The sequence below is a fragment of the Globicephala melas genome, unplaced genomic scaffold, assembly GCF_963455315.2.
Source record: "Globicephala melas unplaced genomic scaffold, mGloMel1.2 SCAFFOLD_758, whole genome shotgun sequence".
Taxonomy (NCBI): domain Eukaryota; kingdom Metazoa; phylum Chordata; class Mammalia; order Artiodactyla; family Delphinidae; genus Globicephala; species Globicephala melas.
Window position 1 is genome coordinate 37,752 of NW_027207896.1, and position 20,899 is coordinate 58,650.

The following is a 20,899-nucleotide window of genomic DNA, read 5'->3' on the forward strand; positions in this document are numbered from 1 at the left end:
ATGGAAACTTGCCTCCCCCGTTCTGGGCTGTGTTTGGGGCTCTTGGTTACTGAAGGAGAAGACCTCTCTTTGTCAGTGACTAGGAATCCTTGTGTTTTAGGCTCCCCAAATTGAGCCCTGGATTCTGAGGGTCCCCTCCTTCATAGGCCTCTAAATTTTTCGAGGTGTCTCCACTTAATTTTCTTGCCCATGGACTTAGGCCTAGTTCACTGTGGAGACAGACCCCTGGGAAAAAGGAATGTTAGAAATCCTGGTCCAGTATGCATTGGTCTAATCTGTGAGCGTGTCTCTGGTGTCCTATCTTTCTGTCCTATTATTCTGGCTCCTAGTTTCGTCCTGGACTTAAGCTGTGTCCATGATAGCACTGGTCGCTGAAAGCCATTTCCTTCCCCTGATAATTTTTCATTGCCCTGCGCTAGCCCAGCTGGAGTTTCCTCTGGACTTGATTTTCAGTCCTGATAACTCTTCTGTATACACACATAAGCTGCGAGATTCCAAAGCGTTTTCCCTGCCACCACTTGTGTGTCTGAGGTGGGCAACACTAATATGTCCCTTCCCTGAGTCAGATGTCCATCCCTGGGTCACTACATGCACACTACCGGTGTGTTTTTGTCTAATGTTACCACCACCGATTCCAAGGAGATACGTCCCAGTTGGAGAGCCCATTTCCAACACCTCTCTGGCTCAGCTCTGACCTTGGACAAGTCATGTGCAACCTTTCTAGGCTTGCAGTCTCATCTCTAAAATGAAGTTATAATTGCATGCAAGAACCCTTCTAGATTTAAATGACCAGGGCTCCTCTACTCCCAAGTGAGATGTAGAGTCCCCTATTTCTCCGCATGCCCTAGTGTATGTCCCTCATTATTGTTTGCTATTCAGATCCATCCTATTAGGCCTCTGTTCTAACCCCAAGGAGTGTTTGTGTGGTTCACCTGGTCTTGTAAAGACACAGAATAGTTTATCATAAAGACACAGAATAGTTTACCATAAAGACACAGAATAGCTTATCTCCACAGAAACTACAACTTCCATCAGGCACTACTGCAACGGAACAGGAAAGGATGTGGGGGCGTGGCCCTAACGCCCTGGTAGCTTTGAAGACAAACTACAACTCCCAGGACAGCCACGAGATCTCTGCAGAGAGAAAGGAGTGACTGAACTCTGACTGGAGGCCGGGCTGGTCCGGAACCATCCCGACAGTCTCCAGAAAGGAGCGTGGTTATAATTTAGGGGCGTGGCCTTGCAGGCAGCAGGAAGAAGTTACCTGTTGAATCTTCCTATCCATTCTCTTCCCAGCCTTTGTAGCTAACCCTAAGAGGGAAGCCGCAAACCACTAGCCTCTTCTGAAAAAGAGGTAAGGGGACGTAGTCAAGGGGCAGCGAAGGAGGCTATTGCATTCCTTAGGAGGGGCCAAACAGCTCCTTTCTACCTGCTGAGACAGGTGAACCGTTCCATGGGGGCGGGGACCAGCATATGAGAAAAGGGCAAGGACGGAGGAGGTATTTATTTGTTCTCTTTCAAGACTAAATTTAGGGCCCTTCGTCTGCAGACCCATTGGTGGACTCTGTCTTGGGAACCCTCTTGGCCTCTGGAAGAGAAAAGAACGGGGGCCAGTTTTCCGCAGCAAAAGGAACGGCCCGTCTGGGCTTCCTCCCGTCTGTGTATTTCCTAGCCCCCAAACGATAGAGCCATATGGCTTCCGCGGTCTGGAGGAGTGCTCCCTGGTGGGGCCCACCGCCCCCAGCCCCAGCCCGGCCGCTCACGGACATGGACTTCTGCTCTGGGGCGCAGCTGAAAGAACTAACCCAGCTGATCCAGGAGCTGGGTGTGCAGGCGAGCTGGAGTGAAATTCCCAAGCCAGGACCAGATCTCCTCCAGGGCAAGGACTTTGTTTTCTCTTTGCTAGGTAAGTAACCCTGCCAGCCTTTGGGAACTTGCAGCTCTCAGCTACGCCTCACCCCGCCCCGGCTCTGGATCACGACTTTACGATCCCTTCTGTTTCCTTAGGTCTCGTTCACCGCCGGGACCCTCGCTTTCCTCCTCAGGCAGAGCTCCTGCTGCTTCGTTGCGGGATTCGCGAGGGCTCCCTGGATCTGGGACCTGCGCCTCTAGGGCCCTACGCTCGGGGACCTAACTACGACGCGGGCTTCACACTCCTGGTGCCCGTGCTTTCGCTAGATGGCACTGGGCAGGAGCTGCAACCGGACGTGGGATCCTGTTACACATGGCTCTTCCTTCCAGATCAGGTACGCGGAACCTCGGTCCGGGAGGCATGGCAGGATTGCCTAGGACCCTCAGTCCCAGGAGGACGTGATTCGATCCACCCAGCCCAAAACAAAGAAACTCCCAAGGATCCGCAAATCTCCGTGGACCAGCCACACGTCACTGAGCCTGAGGCACACGAGTCTTTGGAAAACTCACCTAGTAATGTTTCAGTGCCAGAGTTGCCTCAACAAGACGTAACCGATGTTGACTTTCCCTCACCACTGAAAAAAACGAATGGTGACGTCACCAAAGCAACCGACGTTAGCCCAGTGCCACAGCCGTTGGAGGCTCCGGAGGCATGGCCCACATTGTGCCCCGCCCAGGTGGCTGCCTGGTTCTTTGCTTCGCTGGCTGCGGTCGCTGAGTCCCTGTTTCCGGTTCCGGGTGCCCCGCGCTTGGTCCAGGCAGCCCGCCACGCGGGGGTCACCACTATCCTCCTGGCTACGCCCGGGACCCCGCGCCGCCTCCTGCTTTTCGACTTGATCCCCGTGGTGTCCGTGGCCGGCTGGCCCCAGGAGCCTGGGAGCCACTCGTGGGCCGGCCCGCTGGCCTCGGAGTCGTCTTCCTTCTACCTGGTGCCCGGCGGCGGCGGCACAGAGCGGCCGGACGCCTCCGGCTCGCAGCTCTGCTTCGCCCGCCAAGAGCTGGCGCTCAAGACGCGCATACCCGTTTCCCTGCTGCAAGCGCACGCGGCGGCTCAGGCGCTGCTGCGCCCTCTGGTGGCCGGGACTACGGTCGCCGCGCCCTACCTCCTACGGACGTTGCTCTACTGGGCGTGTGAGCGGCTGCCTGCGCTCTATTTGGCGCGACCCGAGAATGCGGGCGCCTGCTGCCTCGGGCTGCTGGATGAACTGGGCCGGGTGCTCGAGGCCGGGACGCTGCCCCACTATTTTCTGAGTGGCCAAAAGCTCCGTGCGGGGGACGGGGCCGCTTCGCTGCTCGGGGCGTTGGCCCTGCTTCGCAGGGACCCTGCCCGCGCCCTGCGGGCCGCTGTGGAAGAGGCCAAGGCTGCACGCAAGGGGGGAGGCTTAGCCGGCGTGGGAGGCGGGGCCCATTAAAGACGCTGTTCCTACTAACCTGGAATGTGCTTCTGCTGGCCAGCGGGATGTGGAGGGGACTGCTCTCCCCTCACCTGGGAGACAGGCTGAGCGCTTTGGGCCCGAAGAGCCCGTTCTAGAAGGCCTCCTCGCCGGTTCCTCCGCTTCCTCCCACCCTCCTCCCGCCCCATCCCTGGCACAGGTCGTTCCATTCTGGCCAAATCTGTGGCCAGCACCCCGCCCACTCCGGTGCAGCCCCTGGCATCCACCTCCCGCTAGTTCTTATGGTCTTTTCTCTTAGGAGTCAATAGGGATGGGCGTAATATATTTGCTGAAAAAACGTGTAAAGGAGAAAGGTATGGAGACCAGGGACTGACCAATTTGTCTCACACAAAAGCAGAGACATTAAGGAGGCCGGATTTCACCCCAGGCTAGACCTCACCACCACCGCTATCTCTTCAGTTATTCCCCCCACCTTCCTCATCCAGTTCTGTCCTCCATCCCGGGCAGTAGGGTCCCTTTCTCCATTCTCGGGGCATCCGCCATTCCATCTATCTAAGCCCAACCTCTCCCCCCATCCAGAGTTCCATTCAGTGGAGTCGCCTCCTTGTCCCTCCTCCTCTGAACCCCGAGACATGCGAGACATGCGGCCTTGCCTCGGCTCCGCCTGTCTCTAAGACTGTCGCCACTCCCTGCCTCCAAGGAACCCCGGGGTTCCGCCCGCCTAGCTTTACCTCTTGCTCTTTGCCGGCGTCTCCGCCCCCTGCCCCACCCCCGGGCCGGCTTTCGGAGGAGGGTGAGCTGCTGTCGCCGCCGCCGCCTCAGCTTCCCACAGCCGCTACCGCTGCCGCCGCTCCGCTTGGTCCAGCCGCCAGGCCCAGCGCTCAATTCGCCAGACCAGGGCGCTCTGCGGAGACACCCTCACTTCTTCCTGGGGTCCGGGACGCCTAGACGGGCGTGGGGTGGAAGCTCCGCTTGCGGGGTACAGGGAGGGAGGAGCCTGGAACCGGTGCCAGCGCCAGCCGTCCCCGGATCGACAAGACAGGACAGGTTGAGAGGCGTCGGGGAAGGAAGGGGGGGCGCTATAGGCAGTCCCGGGGAGGACAAGGAAGCCCTGTCGCAGAAAGCTCTGATGCGCTCTGACTTATAGCGGGTCTGTTCACATTTGGGTACCCGTGACAACGTGGGTGCACTCCTCTCTCGGGGTCTGGTTGGATTGGAGGGCGTGGGATCTAAACAGCACCAGCTGTCTCCGAGGAAATTAGGGGCTGCCAGAAAAAAACAAAAGAGCCAAAAACTTATGCTCCTTATTCCGAGGTGACACAGGACCCTCCAGACAACCACCTGGTGTAACCACTAGGAAGGGCGGATTTGGAGGTTACTTCAAAAGGAGTGGATGGTAACAAGGTGAGGAAAGGGGCTCAGCAGCTGGAACGCTGTGCCACTAGAAACGGCGGTGACTTGGTAAAAAGCGGTATCGTCCAGAGACAGGGTCTGGGAACCTCTTCTTGCTGATTGGCGACAGTCTGGATATTCCAAGGCATACATTGTTTTGGGATTTCAGTGAAAAAAAGTGGGGGATCCTTCACTTAGTGGGTGGCAAAGGAAAAGACACCAAGGTTGGGTTCTCCCTAGACACTGGCAGCACCCCAGCAGGGGTGGGGTGAGCTAATATCCCCAAAGCTAAGGACCCACACCCTTAAAATTACAAGAATGGCTTTGGCAGGAGTGCAGGGCCCGGAAATAGGGTGGAAAGGTGCCTGGGGATATTGGAACCACATCCTGGAAAATTTGAGGGTCTTGGCTTTGGGATAGTGTTAGTGGGGGACAGGGACACTGGAGATCAGAGAAGGGGGAGTTTTCTGTGGGGGGCAAAGGTCGAGGGTGGGGTCAACTGAGAGGTACATAGGCTGCTGGGTCTGGCGAAGCTAGCACGAGGCCCAAGGGTGGGAGCTGGTGCCTGGGGTGGGGGTCGTCTAGGGCTTATCCTCAGATCCCGTGGGTGAGGCGGCGAGTCGGACTGGAGAGTCAAGAGCATGTCCTGGTGAGCTAGCGGGCTTCTCCGGGGTGGCCCAGCGCGCTCCGGGAGCCTGCCGGTTTGGGGGTGTCTCCTCCCGGGGCGCCATGGCGGCACTGGCCAGCAGCCTGATCCGGCAGAAGCGGGAGGTCCACGAGCCCGGGGACAGCTGGCCCATGTCGGCGCAGCGGCGCGTGTGTCCCCGCAGCACCAAGTCCCTTTGCCAGAAGCAGCTCCTCATCCTGCTGTCCAAGGTGCGACTGTGCACCCCCCCACACACACACACAGTGAGCTCCCCTTAGTGAAGGCCCACATTGACCTGTCCTATCTTCTTCTGTGGGCAGGGGTCCTGAAAAACAGGGGCAGATGTCACCAGGTCCACCGTCGTGGCAGGTCAGGCAGTTTTTGTGTGGGTCCCTGATGGGCCCAACTTCTGCCCGGCTGCCTGGCAGAAGGCTGGGGTTGTTCTAGGGTCCATGAAGGTGGATCCACATAGAAGGTACCAGAAGAATCTGAGGCTGAAATTACATATTACCTAATGATAGCAGGCTACCCCCGACCCCCAACCCTTCCTGACTCTGGGTCTCAGTCTTCTCCATAAGATGAGCAAAAATGCATGCATTTTTATGCCACATACTTATCACAGCTTGTAATCAATCACAAGCTTAGTGTCTGTCTTCCCCTCTAGAATGGAAGTTCCACGAGGACAGGCTACGTCCGTCTTGCTCACCGTTGTGAGCAGTGGCTGTGGTACCAGAAATATTCATCATATTGTGAAAGGGAGGGAGAGGGAAGAGAGGGAGGGAGGAAGGGGAAACTGAGTGGGCAGAGGGAAATTGGATTCCTATTATCTAAGGGCTCTGGGTTACGGGAGCAGGGCTAGAGAGAAGAACCGGAACACTGTGCCCAGTCTGCAGAGGAAGCTGGGAGAGTGGACTGAAATCGCTGACCCACATCACCGGAGCAGTGGGTCCTCAGCTCAGAAAAGCAAACTTGTGTCTGTCCTCTGGACTTACTCTTTACAAGCCCCGTGCCCCTTCCTTGTGGGGAGGTGGGCAGAGGTAGGAGACCTCCCTGCTTTCGTCCTCCTCCTCCTGGACCCCCACCCCCACCCCAGGCCAGTCTCAGGAGGTGGTTTCTTTCCCCCTTTCTCCCACACAGAGGCCGGCTCGCCTCTCAGTGGGATGGTGAATAAGCCCTTGGGTGACGCTAGTTGCCATCAGGCATTAGGGGCCTAATGAGAATCATCTTCCTTGACGACTCCAGCACCTTCCATCTCCAGGGCCGCCAAAAGCCCGGCCAGCCCTCCCCACACTGCACCTCCGAGCTCCAGACAGACGTGGGCTATGGGGAGGGACGAGAGCCGCTCTCCGCAAGCCCCCGTGCCAAGCTGAGGCGGCAAGAGCCAGCAGCCGGGGAGGAGGGAGGCTTCCGGGAAGGCTCCAAGCCCATTTTCCAAAAAGAAAATGTCACTTTTCTAGATGAAAAGGAAACTCAGTGTCGAGAGTTGTAGCACTGAGACAGGTAGATGAGGGACAGAGACGAAGCGCCCCAGCTGGCCTTGCTCTGACCTACCTCTTCCCACACTCTGGTTGAGTGAAGAGATATGGGGGGCGGGGGGGGTGACCCTGAAGATCCACACACACACCCCCGGCATACGAGCTATGTCCATAGGATTGAAGACCCTCTTCCTCCAGAGTAGAGTGGGATTGAGAGCCGGTCCTTGGGGGTTGGGGCGTGATACCCAATGATGCTATAAAATCATTTCTATTGATCCAAGGCCTGGCTGACAGTGGACGGTTGACTCGTCTGGTCTGATCTGGGTTGTGCTCGAATGGAACGGGCCTGACGGTGGGAAAGAACGCCACCCCCCCACTCCTGCCCCTCGGCAGGTGCCTGGGTGAGTGTGCAAGAGGACGGTTCCCCACCCCCACCCCCATGTCCCTTTAAAGGCTGGCAAAACAACTTGTAGGAAGGCATGTCCCTTCCTCTTCGTGTCCCTCCACCCCCCGCAGCGGACAGATTTTCCAGGAGCTGCGTGCGTCCCGGACCCATCCCCAAACGGAGCTGAGCCGGCGAGCTCCGGCGCGGCCCGAGAGGGGCTGGGCGCGACAGCTCGGCTGGTTCCCACCCAGGGCTCCGAAGAGCCCCACGCACACTCTGGGGTGGGGATAGGGTACCCTCTATGCGCGCCTCTGTCCGAGAGGCTGTAAAACACCTCTGGCCACCAGCGAGGAGAGAGCATCCTTTGAAAAGGGACAACAGTGGCTGCGGTGGCGTCTTCCGGGGTGGGGGAGGGAATGTGGCCGCCGCAGCCGGCCGGCCCCACTGGGGCCCCAGCGCTAGCCTGCTCTGGGGAGGAAAAATAAAACATGAAACAGGGGTTAGCGGAATCGTGAGGTCGGCCCTTGCCCAAGTCTCATTAAGGAGACGCGCGCGCTCCCAGGCTGGGGATGCGTAATGGACACGTGGACAGGGGAGGGGAAGCTGGGGCGCGAGGCAGGAGTTGGGGGGCGTCTCCGTGGCGCGCGAATCGTGGGCCGCGCGCTCCGGGGCCACGTGACCACGGGGAATCGGGGAGGGGCGGGGAAGGGAGCGAGCCCGCCAGGCTCCGCGCCCGCTACTGCCGGGGTGGGCGCTGAATCCCGGACGGACGAGGAAGGAGGGCGGGCGAGCGAGTGTGTGTGTGTTTCTCTCCGCCGTCATTTACGGCGGAGCAGCCGGCGTGATAGTCGAGGAGGCAGCGGCGGTGGCGGCTCCGTTCAACTGTGGCTCCCCACACCTCCTCTTCCTTTTTGCTCCTTGATTCTTCTTCTCCCCTCACACTCGTCCATGGGGAGCCGGCTGCACTGCTGGCACCTCCTCTCCACTCGGCCCCGTAGGCACCAGCTTCCGCCTCCCTGACCGCGGGCTGCGCGGGCGCGCGGTGCCCCGGCCCCTGGCGTGGCGCCGGGGACTTGCCGCCTGCAGCCCAGGCAGGCGCGGTGCTCCGCTCACCCAAACTGACTCCGAGAGAGAGCGAGCCAGAGAGCGAGCAGATGCCCGGCTGCACCGAGACATCGGGCATCCGGGGGCAGGGCGGGGGCGGCGGGGAAGAAGAGACATCGGAGACTCTGAACCCCGGAAAAGTTCAAGGTTTGTGCAGATTCCCCCGGGGAAGGCGGAGCAGCGTGGCCCTCTGCTGAGACAGAGCGACACAGCATGTGGAACCTTAGTTCCCCGACCAGGCTTCGAACCCGCAGCCCCTGCGGTGAAAGCACAGAGTCTTAACCACTGGACTACCAGGGAAGTCCCTCAGAATACAGAATTCTTATCTACTGCTTATGTGTGGTTATTCAAGCAGGGCTGTCGCTATTAAACATATTCCTGGGACTTCCCTGCTGGCGCAGTGAAAAACAATCCGCCTGCCAACGCAGGGGACACAGGTTCAATCCCTGGTCCAGGAAGATCCCACATGCTGAGGAGCAACTACTGTGCTCTAGAGCCTGCAAGCCACAACTACTGAGTCTGCATGCCGCAACTACTGAAGCCCGTGCGCCTAGAGCCCACGCTCCACAACAAAGAGAAGCCACCGCAAGGAGAAACCTGTGCATTACAACGAAGAGTAGCCCCCGCTCACCACAACTAGAGAAAGCCCACGTGCAGCAACGAAGACCCAACGCAGCCAAAATAAATAAATAAAAATTAAAAAACAAACATATCCTAAAAGAGAGTCCCAGAAGCCAGTAGTTGAGTTCTGGTTATAGAAAGACAAAAGATACTGTCTAGCAGAATCTTGATTATCCAGACAAAAAGGATAAAGAGGGTTCTTACTAAGGCCAACCTAGTGAAAAAGGAACATCTAGTATATAGGATACCCTATTTCTCAGATGAGATTAAAAGGAACATTTATAGTCCTGATGTGACATGAAAAATATATCAAATTTGAAGCAGCAATCAGAAAAAAACAATTTTTTCTTTGGTGGTAAAATATTTTCATCTTTCATAACCAAGAGCTTTCATAACCATTACCTACATACTGCTAATGGAATATTTCAGATTCTGTCCTGTCTACAGGGGTTATTTTCAGCATTGGATCTATCTGTGACCTGGGAATCTCTTATAGTTCTCCTAAGATCCACCACCTCAAGGACTCAACGTCTATTCAAGCAGCATGTGGTTCCATAAAAGCAATCAGAGTGCACTGTCCTCAACTGTGGATCCCGGAAGACCAAAGGAGGCTTTAATATTGAGGTTGTTTGGCTTGCACAACAGTCAAGAAAAGTCAGTGAATGCCAAGCTGGTTTGCTTCCTTTGATGGAAGCTGCTGAAAAGGTCTTCCCGTTTGGAAGCATTTACCAGTTTTTCTGGTACAATAGCTACAGCTGTGGGCTTTCTGAGTGTGAACAGACATATGGAAGACATGAAATATTAGGGACAGACACCATCTGCAACTGATTGTCTCACAGGAATACTGTCTCACTGCAATATAGGAGTAGCAAGGGACACACTTTTCTCAGGGCCATACACTGGCAAAAAAACCCAAAAAACAAAAAACAAAAAACTTTTGGGGACTTCCCTGATGGTCCAGTGGTTAAGAATCCGCCTTCCAATGCAGGGGATGCGGGTTTGATCCGTGGTCAGGGAACTAAGATCCCACATGCTGTGGGGCAACTAAGCCCGCACTCTAGCGCCCGGGTGCCGCAACTAAGACCCGATGCAGCCAAAGAAAACAAACAAGAAAACCCTTTTGGCTGACAAAGATCTTAAAGATATGAATAAATGGGATTGTAAGACTGTGTCCTTTGCAGCTAGCATCCTCAGCACTTCCTGCCCTAATCATTCAAAGGTTAAATGAACACAGTTGATGAATACTTGTTTTAGAAGTATTTAGAAGTATTTAGTATTTAGATGAATGCCTTGTTTTAGAAGAGACATTTAAAGAAAAAACCAAGACATTATGGCTTTTCCCTAATTAATATCCATCCTCTTATTAAACTACACTTATGTGGGGTATAAAGGGGATACAAAGATAGATAATAAAAACCATATACACTAAAGGACCAATTCTTTATCCATAAGTTAACCTCTAACCATAAAGTAGTATAGAAGGAAAGAAGAATTTTTATGAAGGGGCCATCAGGCTTTCAGGTAAAGATAGTAGACTGAAAATCACATTTAAATTTTCTTTCTCTTGGAAGAAATTCTGCCATAATTAAAGGGAAAAAATGTAAAGGTATAAATTCATAAAGATGGGGAAGAGAAAATAAAACAGCAACAAAATCTCAGTAACTGTGAAACAAATGGTGTTAGCAAAAATACCACAGAATTCTCAAAGGCTTAGGACTGGTAGCGCCTCTGGAACTGTATGGAGGGGAAATGGGGGGAGGGGATGTTAAAAGAAAGAGGATCAAGAAACTGTTACAGCCCTAGATCCCCCCACCATTCTAAGCTACCTCAGCCCCTCAATAAAACTGAAAGATTGATTCTTTCAGAGAAAATTAGATGGCACTTTGGGACTTCCCTGGTGGTGCAGTGGTTAAGAATCCGCCTGCCAACGCAGGGGACACAGGTTTGAGCCCTGGTCTGGGAAGATCCCACATGCCACGGAGCAACTAAGCCCGTGCGCCACAACTACTGAGCCCACGTGCCACAACTACTGAAGCCTGTGCGCCTAGAGCCTGTGCTCCACAAGAGAAGCCACCGCAATGAGAAGCTAGTGCACCCCAACGAAGAGTAGCCCCCGCTCGCCACAACTAGAGAAAGCCTGTGCGCAGCAACAAAGACCCAATGCAGCCAAAAATAAATAAATATATAAAAAATAAAATAAATAAAATAGTAAGATAGATGGCACTTTGAAGGGGATGCCAGGTATGGCTGAGGGGTGGTGAAGGAAGTGAATTTATGCATATACTGAATGCTGAGACTCTCCAGCCCTCTTTCCCAATTTAGCTCCCAGGAGGCTGCTAGAAACTCTTTATATTCTAAACAGGAGAGGCAAGGATAATTTTTTGAAAAATTAAGCCAGCCCCTAAAGAAGACATGAAAGTACTGACACAGAGGATTCCAGCTACCCTCGGTGATGGGTAACTGGAGCTCCTAACCTGGCCCTCATGGTTTAGAGGACCATACTCTGATCTTCCTCTGGCCTCCTCCGAACCCCTGTATAGAAGAATCCACACGGCCAAAGAGACATGCCCAGGTAGAACACATAGAATTTCCTGGCTAAAAAGCCCTAACACTGTTTCCAGGGCCTTCTTGAAATACTTCTACTGGTCACTTTTCCTGAGGGTCAGTAAGCATACCCTTAGGCCCAAGGGATGGCCAAAGGGTGGAAGTTGAATAAAGGAAGAGTAGGCTGTGAAACAGGGTTCTTCAGTTGCACTCCTGAGTGAACAGATGGGGAATTTTAACAAAGAACCAAATGGAAGTCCTAGAACTGAAAAGTACAGTATCTGTTGCTGTTTGTATTTTTTTTGGCCGTGCCGTGCGGCCTGTGGGATCTTAGTTCCCAGACCAGGGCCTGAACCTGTGCCCCCTGCAGTGGAAGTGCAGAGTCTTAACCACTGGACTGCCAGGGAAGTCCCGAAAAGTACAATATCTGAAATGAAAGTTATACTGAATGGATGTAACAGAACACTGTAGCCTATAAAAGGAGAGTCTGTATACTTGAAGACAGATCAACAGGAATCACCCCATCTGAAGAACAGAAAGGAAGAAAACAATAACAACTAAAAACCACCCTTAGTGATCTCAGGGACAATATCGAGTGCTTACACGTATGTGTAAGTGGAGGTCTGAAAGGAGGGAATAGAGATGCTGAGGCAGAAAAAAATTTAAAGAAATAATGGAAAAAAAATTTCCCAAATTTGGCAGAAACTATCAATTTACAGATCCAAGCTCAGTGAACCCGAAGCCAGATAAATACAATGAAAACACCTAGGTCCATAACAGTCAAGCTGCTGAAAACCAAACATAAAAGAAAAAGAGAGGGTGGCCATAGATCAGCACTGTCCAACAGAACTTTCTGTAATGATGGAAATGTTCTACTTCTGCACTGCCCAATCTAGTAACCACCAGCCATGCGAACATTTGAAATGTGGCTGATGCAACTGAGGAAATGAATTTTTTATTTTATTTTAATTAATTTCAATTTATATAGCCATAAATGGCTAGTGGCTATCATACTGAACAGTGTAGCTAAGAAACCTTATGAGATATCAACCCATCATAATATGTGCACTTTACTGATTCAAACAAACAGTAATAATAAAAACAAACAAAAAAGTTTAAGATATGGAGATAATTGAAAACTTGAGAACTGACTGGGTATTTGATGTTAACAAATTCTTGTTAATTTTTTAATGTGCACAGTTATTGTGGTTATGTTTTTAATAAGACACCATCTGTTTTAAACATATATATTGAAATATTTACATATGAAATAAATGTCTAAGATTCACGTCAAAACAATATGCTGTGGACAGGGGTATAGATGAAACAATATTAACTATGGGTTGATAATTATTGAAGCCAAATGATGGGCACACAGGGACTCATTACACTACTTTGCTTACTTTTGTAGAGTTAAAAATTTTTCATAAAATGTTTTTAGAAAGTAGAGCAAAAGGAGAAAGAGATGGAAAATAGGACCAAAAAAAGGGAGATCGGTCCAGGAGGGTCAACATTCAAATAGCAAGACTTCCAATAAGAGAGACAGAGAAAATGGAGGGAAATGTATAAAAAAGAAAAACTCCCAGAACTGAAGGATACAAGTTTCTACATTGAAAGAGCCCAAAAAGTACCTAGTAAAATGGGTGAAAGAGACACACACACCAAGGCACATCACTGTGAAACTTCAGAACATGGAGGATAAAGAAAGGATTGTACAAGCTTTCACTGAGAAAGAACATGGCACAGAAAAGGATCAACAATCAGAATGGCTTCAGACTAGGAAGCAAATTATTTTCCTAACCGAGAATGATATACAGAAACCATCAGACAAGTGTGAAGATAAAAAAGACATTTTAAAACATGTGAAGTCTCAAAAACGTTATTCTCTACATACTTATTCTTAGGAAGCTACTAGAGGATGTTTTTCATCAAAATGAAGGAGTAAACCAAGGAAAGAAAAATACAATAGGAGACCCAACATACCAGACAGGCGAAGGGAATGAATCCTCAGGGCTATTATGAAGGGAGATCCCAGGATGACAGTTCCAGGTGTTGAAGGAAGTCAGTTCAGACTGACACAGTCAAAAGACTCCAAAAGGAGACTATAAGAAAGTGAAACCGATTAAGACTATCTTGAAGGGTCTGATCTCACTGCAATTTGGGAATGAATTACAGTTAACACAAAAAATTAAACAAACAGGAGCGGCCAAGCAGTGCCAGGCCGGGTGGGTACGTCTGTCGGTCCTGCCGTGCCCACACCAGAGACCAGCCCTGGAGGCGGCCCGGGCCCGTCCTGTGGCTGGCACCATGAAGCAGGAGTTGGCAGCCCAGAACACCCCACCCCCAGGACGACGGCGGCCCCCAAGCGCTGTGGATTTCCGGGTACGGCTCCCTGGTGTGGAGGCCTGACTTCGCCTACAGCGACAGCCGTGTGGGCTTCGTGCACCGCTACAGCGGCCGCCTCTGACAGGGAGACATCTTCCATCAGGGCAGCGACAAGATGCCTGGTCGTGTGGTGACCCTCCCTGAAGATCGTGAGGGCTGCACTTGGGGTGTGGCGTACCAGGTGCAAGGTGAGCAGGTCAATGAGGCCCTGAAGTACTTGAACGTGTGGGAGGCAGTGCTTGGTAGCTATGATACCAAGGAGGTCACCTTCTGCCCTCAAGATGCCCCTGACCAACCACTCAAGGCACTGGCCTACGTGGCCACCCCGCAGAACCCTGGTTACCTGGGCCCTGCGCCTGAGGAGGCCATTGCTACGCAGATCCTGGCCTGTCGAGGCTTCTCTGGCCACAGCCTTGAGTACTTGCTGCGCCTGGCAGACTTCAGGCAGCTCTGTGGGCCCCAGGCACAGGACGAGCACCTGGCAGCCATCGTGGATGCTGTAGGCACCATGCTGCCCTGCTTCTGCCCCACTGAGCAGGCTTTGGCACTGGTCTGAGGGCCTGAGCCCCTACGTGGACACAGGGGCCAGGTCCCTACTCCAGTGCACACAGACAGACTTGATATAGCTGGAGCCCACTAAGAACACTTGGTGGGCCGACTGGGGCCTCTCTCAAGCCCCTGCCTGTCTGCCAGCCCCCAGATCTCCTACCTGACACTGACTTACTACTTGAAACTCTATTTATTGCACCATGTTGGTGTGGTGGGCAGGGTGGGGGGCCTGCCCTAGATATAGGCGCCCTGCTGAGCAGTGCCCCACCCCAGGCGCCTGTTGCCTGATCAGAATCCCCCCAGTGCTGCTGCTATCCCCATACTACCCAGGCCTCCACCTCCCCAGGGAGCCTCCAAGAGCCTTGACCCTCTGCCCCTGACTCCAGATCAACCATTCCCTAGCCCCAGAAATAACACCCGTCAAAGGTCCCAGCCTGCTGGTGAGGGTAGGAGGAAGTGAGGAGAGGGGGCCCTACAAGAACTGAGGCCCCTGCCAGCTGTGCTCTTCCCCCAGGTCCCCAGGGCAGAGCTGGATCTGGAGGCCAGACACAGCTGCTGAGGCTGGGCCTAGGCCTCTTACCCATTTGGCTTTGTTTCCCTGTCCTTCTGTCTGTCTGTCTGTCTGTGCTACTCCTGTCTGTTTGTTGGTCTATTCCTCGGAAGCTCATCACTATAGGTCCTGGCACCTTCCCAGTCTGTCCCATACTATAATCCATAAGCTGATCTCATTAAAAAAAAAAATTAAACAAAAAGACAGGTATTAATGTGTAAATATCTAATTACTTATAAAAATTTTATGGAGAAAAAAATAATCACACTATATAGCTCAGCTATGAGGAGTATATATAATCATAACAACATAAACAATGAACACTGATTAAAGCAAATTCTAAGACAGCTCTATCAGGAAAACAGGAGGATTGGAAATATGTATGTAGACGACGGCCATAAGTGGTGACAGAAGGCTGGGGACTGGGTTTTTCTTAGCTAACTACAGAACTAGTTGACTCTAAGTTGTATTTTTATAATCCCGATAAAATTAAAATTTGAAAGAACGGTGCTATCCATGTTCTCACAAGAGTTTACAGCCTGGTGAAAAAGGAGGCCAAGCAGCTGTGAGAACATTACAGCATCTATACAAAGATTGGGATGAACACGTGTTATATCATCGTTCTACTGTCTTTTTGCAGACACTGACTTGAAGAAGCAGTCAGTTGCCAGGTATCAAGTTTGAAGGAGTATATTGGGAAAATGTTTCTAAGCAACTGACACAGATGAAATCAAAAACAAGGATATCAAAGTCAGAGAAAACTCAGAGAAAATTCATTTAGACATTTGTTAAGGTTTTTGTTTTATTTAAATAGAAGGGATCAATTCTCTTTTCTTTTTAAGGAATATAATTATATGATATAAATAAACTCAAGAGAAGCTCCCAACGGGGGCAAGCTAAGCTTTACTTTGTGTAATATTGATAAGTTGAATTCACAAAGGCTTTTACAACCAACATTATTAGTACAGCTGAAAAAATTTTCTAGGTCAAATTTCTAGTAGATATCTAAGGTATAACCTATTTTACATTTTAAGAGGGAACAGTGTCTTTCAATAATGTTTCAAAAAGACTATAAGCCAATAAGTAGTTTGACGATGTTTTTAATGAAAAGTTTTTGTACTAAATGTTACATTACAGTTTTGGCGACTAGGTTTGATTTATCTGTCCTACGTTGATATCAAATTAGCCAAAATAGCTAAAACTCACACTGCTTTCAAAATTTCATTTCCTAAACCCCCATTTTTTCTTTCCTGATTTTATGGTCTGGAGTACTAGAAAAGTACTAATTTTTCCTGCATGAGCTCTTGAATTTAAACATTATGTTCGCATAACATTTAAATGCCAATCAACCTTTACCTGGCTTTATCTGGATCTTTATGGTCTAAGCTTGTTGAAGTTAAGATCTGATTCTTTTTGTTCATACTAGGACAAGAGCAGAATGGAAGCTGAAATCTGAAGTAGCCCAGCACTTTAAGCTAGTCATTAGCTTCACCTTGCACTAGCAGACATTAAATAGAGCTGCTCACAGCGGGGAAAGAAACTTCACCTCTTTGCAAGTTTTTGCTTATCTTCTCCATTGGGCAATACCAATTAATGAGAAAATACCCATTATTATGACATCCCTGCAAGAAAAGAATCCATGGGGAAAACATGGAGAATCGATAGTTGACTACAGATGGAAGCTGCTTTATTATATTCTGCTTAGATAGAAAATTTTTAAGATTGTTTTTATAATGTCACGTTTGTGAAACTGAAAACTTGCTAGTCCTAATATCATAACAATACTTTTGAGGGAGGGGTTTGGACTAAGATTCAATTTCTTTCATGAGGGTTCCTATTTGGGATGTTCATTTCACTGAATGTGAAATGGAAATGCAAATAGGGAAGTAAACTGACATTTATTTATTTACTGTTTCCTTTTGGTTTTAAGAGTAGGAAATTTGCCCTCATTTCTGTGACCCAAATTCCCTTTCCTAATTCTAAAGTAAAGCATTCTCGCACCCATGCTGACTGTCCTCAAATATTTGGCTTGAGGCTCTGTGGGCCAACAGGAGGTTAGACTTCAATGAGAAGAGAGGAGATGTAAATTTGAGTTAGTTAGTTTCTTTTAGGATTCTGTGCTGGAAAAGCCCCTTAACACATTAGTCTCATTATAGCAAGAGAGCCAATTCCTTCTGCACAGAAATCCTTGTTTTGTTCTTCTAGACTGAGCCAAGTTATATTGTGACTCACTCATTGTCACTCTAAATCATTACACCCTTTGCTGAGAAAGAAGCAGTCAACTGCTGAGGCAGCAAGGTAGTTAGTCAACTGGCAAGCAGGCTTGGTGCACTGGTACTTTAAGTAATTTTATTGCTGATGTCTCACCATAAGTACTAGTATCCCACACTGGTATTTCCAGGAGATAGAGCAATGGGATCCTACCTGTCTTGATTGGAAAGTGGAAGGTTGAAATTTTTTGCTCATCATTTAAAACATATTTTATAGTCTCATTCATACTATTGTATCATTTCAAGTTCTCGATAGAAGGGGATAGCAATCCTCTTTGTCGCATCTTCTGTCAGTCACAGTGCACCTTTCCCTCTTGTTGTCGCATCTTCTGTCAGTCACAGTGCACCTCTCCCTCTTTTTTTTTTTTTTTTTTTTTGTGCCTCTTGTTTTTTTTTTGGTTAAATTGTGAGCTGACTTTCAGTAGAGACTTTCTTCTCAGATGGGAGTCCTGATGGCCTTAAAGTTCAAAACCATTGCATAAAGGCCATTTTGCATTTGCTTCTGCCAGGTACCCTGGGTTTCACCAGTTCTGGTCCAATTTTACATTAATTTACTGGTTTGGAGAATTCTTCACGTACACAGTATAAATTCCGGCCCTGGATTTCTCACAAGAGGTCGCCCAGAACCCAGGTCAAAGAGAACTCTCTCATCACTTGCCCCTGTGGAAATCTTTTTCTAGTTCCCCTTTCATTGAGGGACTTGCCCTTCCAGGCTCTCAGCTTTGTGCAGGGATCAGTTACAATTCCCCATCTCAGGTCAGCCCAAGGTGGTCTCTTCTGTCCTTGTGAGCATTAAAACCCTCAACTTCTTGGGCTTATATCTGTATTTTATCCCTTGAGGGTTGCTTCAGCTTCAGCTTACATGCTTACTACTCTGCCTTCATGTTGCTCGAACCCCAGAAGGCTTATATTTCAAAGAGAAATTCAAAGTGGTGAAAACGAAACGATACTCTAAGCTAGGACCTTAAGCATTCTAAAAAGTCAATATTTTCAAGATGGAGAAGCTCTTAGAAACTTCATAAAGTTCTGAGCTCCTCTAAGATGCTGCTACACTTACCACACACTTATCATATTTAAATGCAGATAACCCAACTATTTATGGCTGTGTATTCAAAGATGACCTCCACACAGCTCTACTGAAATCTATTCTTGTGACATTCAAATTCCCTATGAAAGTCTTAGGAAAAAAAAGTTTGTACATAACACCTTGAGACGTTTGTTTGTTGAGTAAAAAGAAAATAACTTTGTGTCAAGGCGTGACTTCTGTGTGTATTTTTAATGAAAAATAAAAGTCTTCTCCACAGATTTATTTCAAACCCTATTCCATGACCAAATCTAATATAAGAAAGAGAGGGGTTGCTTTACAGATAACATTGGCAAGACATAAACCTGTACCCGCTGAGTGAAGTAGAAGTCTAACCTGCAGGTTGTTCAGAGGCTCCATCTTCATGACTTGGGCCCAAGGTGTTGAGAGGCAGGGAGACATCAATGCTCTGGTTTGGCATCAGTGGTGTATGGATGGCCAGAGGAGTGCTGGGGATGACACCAAAGCTAGGAGAGAGGATGAAGAAATCCCAGAGGTTAATCAGGAGGCAGGATTTAGTCACGTCTTTGGGTTTCAATGGCTTTTTACTCCATTTGAAGGAAACATAAGGAATAGCAGGCACTAAAGTGCCCAATTCTAATTTGCTGTAACACGTTACAACATAACCTCTTTTTTCCATTAAGAAGATTTGAGGAAGGAGAAAACATTCATAAGCACAGAACTGGTTTGCTAATGCTCTGATTCTGAAAGTTTCTTATGTTTATCATGCCACTAGAGGGACAGGTTTGATAAGCATCTTTTTCTTATACATCTTCCTTTAGATAATCTTTGGGAGAAAGAACACTTAAGAATACCCACCCTGTAAAGTATAATGATATTATTTCACTTGCTTGATAACCTGCCTGATCAGACCAGAGGATGATTTACTGGTAACTCTCATTTTCCTTCTTCTTTATTTACTTACACAGGATACAATCATTGGGAAAGAGCCAGTCTAAGTAAAGCAGAGTTGATTGGCTTAAACATTCCAAACAACACCCCAAAGGATAAGCTGTAGACTCAAATCTGGCCACTTTCTTCGCCTAAGGCAGGCAGTGAGTACCCACCAGTTTGACTTCTCAGAGAAGCCTGCCTAATAATAATACAAGAATAGTAAAGAGATGGGAAAAGCCTGAGTCTGAAGTTACAAAAAAACCCAAAAATATATGAGGGGAGACAGACATGTCTTACGTCTCAGAAGCATAAGAATACAATTTTAAAAAGATGGAGCAGAAAGGAAAAGTAGGCTCATAGGTGTAACAAATAAACAACTTAATGATATAAATTTATAATGAATTTATGTTCTAATGAGCCTCAGGAAGGAAGATGGGATTTTAATATTTATAAAATAATTAGAGTTTATATAGGTAGTATCAATTTCAAGAGTCAAAGACTAGCAGAAGAAACATTTTCCTTTTTGTAGATAAACTACACTTTAGAGTCCCAAATGCAATAAAGAAATGATTTTGAGTAGACACATCACTCATTTTGGTATCAACATTTATGGGTCAAAAAACGCTTTTGCCCTTGCTCTCATTATTTATCTATGTGGAAAACCATAAGGAATCTAAAAAAAGGTTACTAGAACTAATAAGTAAGTTTAATGAAGTTTCAAGATACAAGTTCAATGTACAAAAATCAGTTGTATTTCTATATACTAGCAACAACCAAAAACTAAAATATGCTTCTTACTATAACATCAAAACTATAAAGCACTTAAATGTGACAAAAGATGTGCAAGATCTGTACACGAAAAACTATAAAACACTGCAGAGAGAAGTTAAGGATGACCTAGATAAATGGGGAGACATGCTATGCTAATGGATTAGAAGACTCAATATTGGTTGATGCCAATTCTTCCTCAAACTGATCTGCACATTCACTGCACTCTCAAGCAAAATTCCAGCAGGCAAAAGACCTAGAATTGCCAAAACAATTTTTGAAAAAGAACATACATAGTAGGAGGGTTTATACTATCTGACTTCAAGACTTACTACGGAAAAAAAGTTTACTTTGACTCTTACTTTACACATATTATCTCACCAAAAGTACCTCAAAATGAATTCTAAAAGGTAAAGGTAGGAGCTAAATATATTAACACTTCTATTAAAAACATTAAAAAAAATTGTAACTGTGGGTCAGGCAAAGATTTGTTAAACAGAACACAAAAAGCAAAAGACATAAAAAGGAAAAAATTGTAAAGTAAACTTTATTTAAGTAAAAAACTTGGGCTTCCCTGGTGGCGCAGTGGTTAAGAATCCTCCTGCCAATGCAGGGGACACAGGTTCAATCCCTGGTCCAGGAAGATCCCACATGCTGCGGAGCAACTAAGCCCGTGAGCCACAACTACTGAGCCTGCGCTCTAGAGCCTGAGAGCCACAACTACTGAAGCCCGCGCTCCTAAAGCCCGTGCTCTGCGACAAGAGAAGCCACTGCAATGAGAAGCCCGCACACCTCAACGAAGAGTAGTAGCCTCTGCTCACGGCAACTAGAGAAAGCCGGCACGCAGCAATGAAGACCCCACATAGCAAAAAAAAAAACAAACGAACAAACAACAAAACAGTGTATATGTGTCAACTGCAATCTCCC

At 48.6% G+C, this 20,899-nt stretch overlaps 1 protein-coding gene and 1 pseudogene across 1 annotated transcript; both read left to right on the forward strand.

Annotated features, from left to right (window-relative positions):
- The first annotated feature begins 1,692 nt into the window (after positions 1 to 1,692).
- LOC115850974 (transmembrane protein 102-like) lies at positions 1,693 to 3,323 on the forward strand. The gene is made up of 2 exons (XM_060293424.1): positions 1,693 to 1,906; positions 2,008 to 3,323. Exons 1-2 carry the CDS (start codon positions 1,693 to 1,695, stop codon positions 3,321 to 3,323), a joined length of 1,530 nt encoding a protein of 509 aa, XP_060149407.1.
- A 10,343-nt stretch (positions 3,324 to 13,666) lies between these two features.
- LOC132596477 (glutathione-specific gamma-glutamylcyclotransferase 1-like) lies at positions 13,667 to 14,484 on the forward strand (annotated as a pseudogene).
- The last annotated feature ends 6,415 nt before the right edge of the window (positions 14,485 to 20,899 follow it).

What these genes read in the sequence shown, in the direction of transcription:
- LOC115850974 (XM_060293424.1), top strand. Translation starts at nt 1,693, where the DNA reads ATGGCTTCCGCGGTCTGGAGGAGTGCTCCCTGGTGGGGCCCACCGCCC. An exon ending in CTTTGTTTTCTCTTTGCTAG is followed by an intron (nt 1,907 to 2,007) that starts GTAAGTAACCCT and finishes CTGTTTCCTTAG; the next exon opens with GTCTCGTTCACCGCCGGGAC.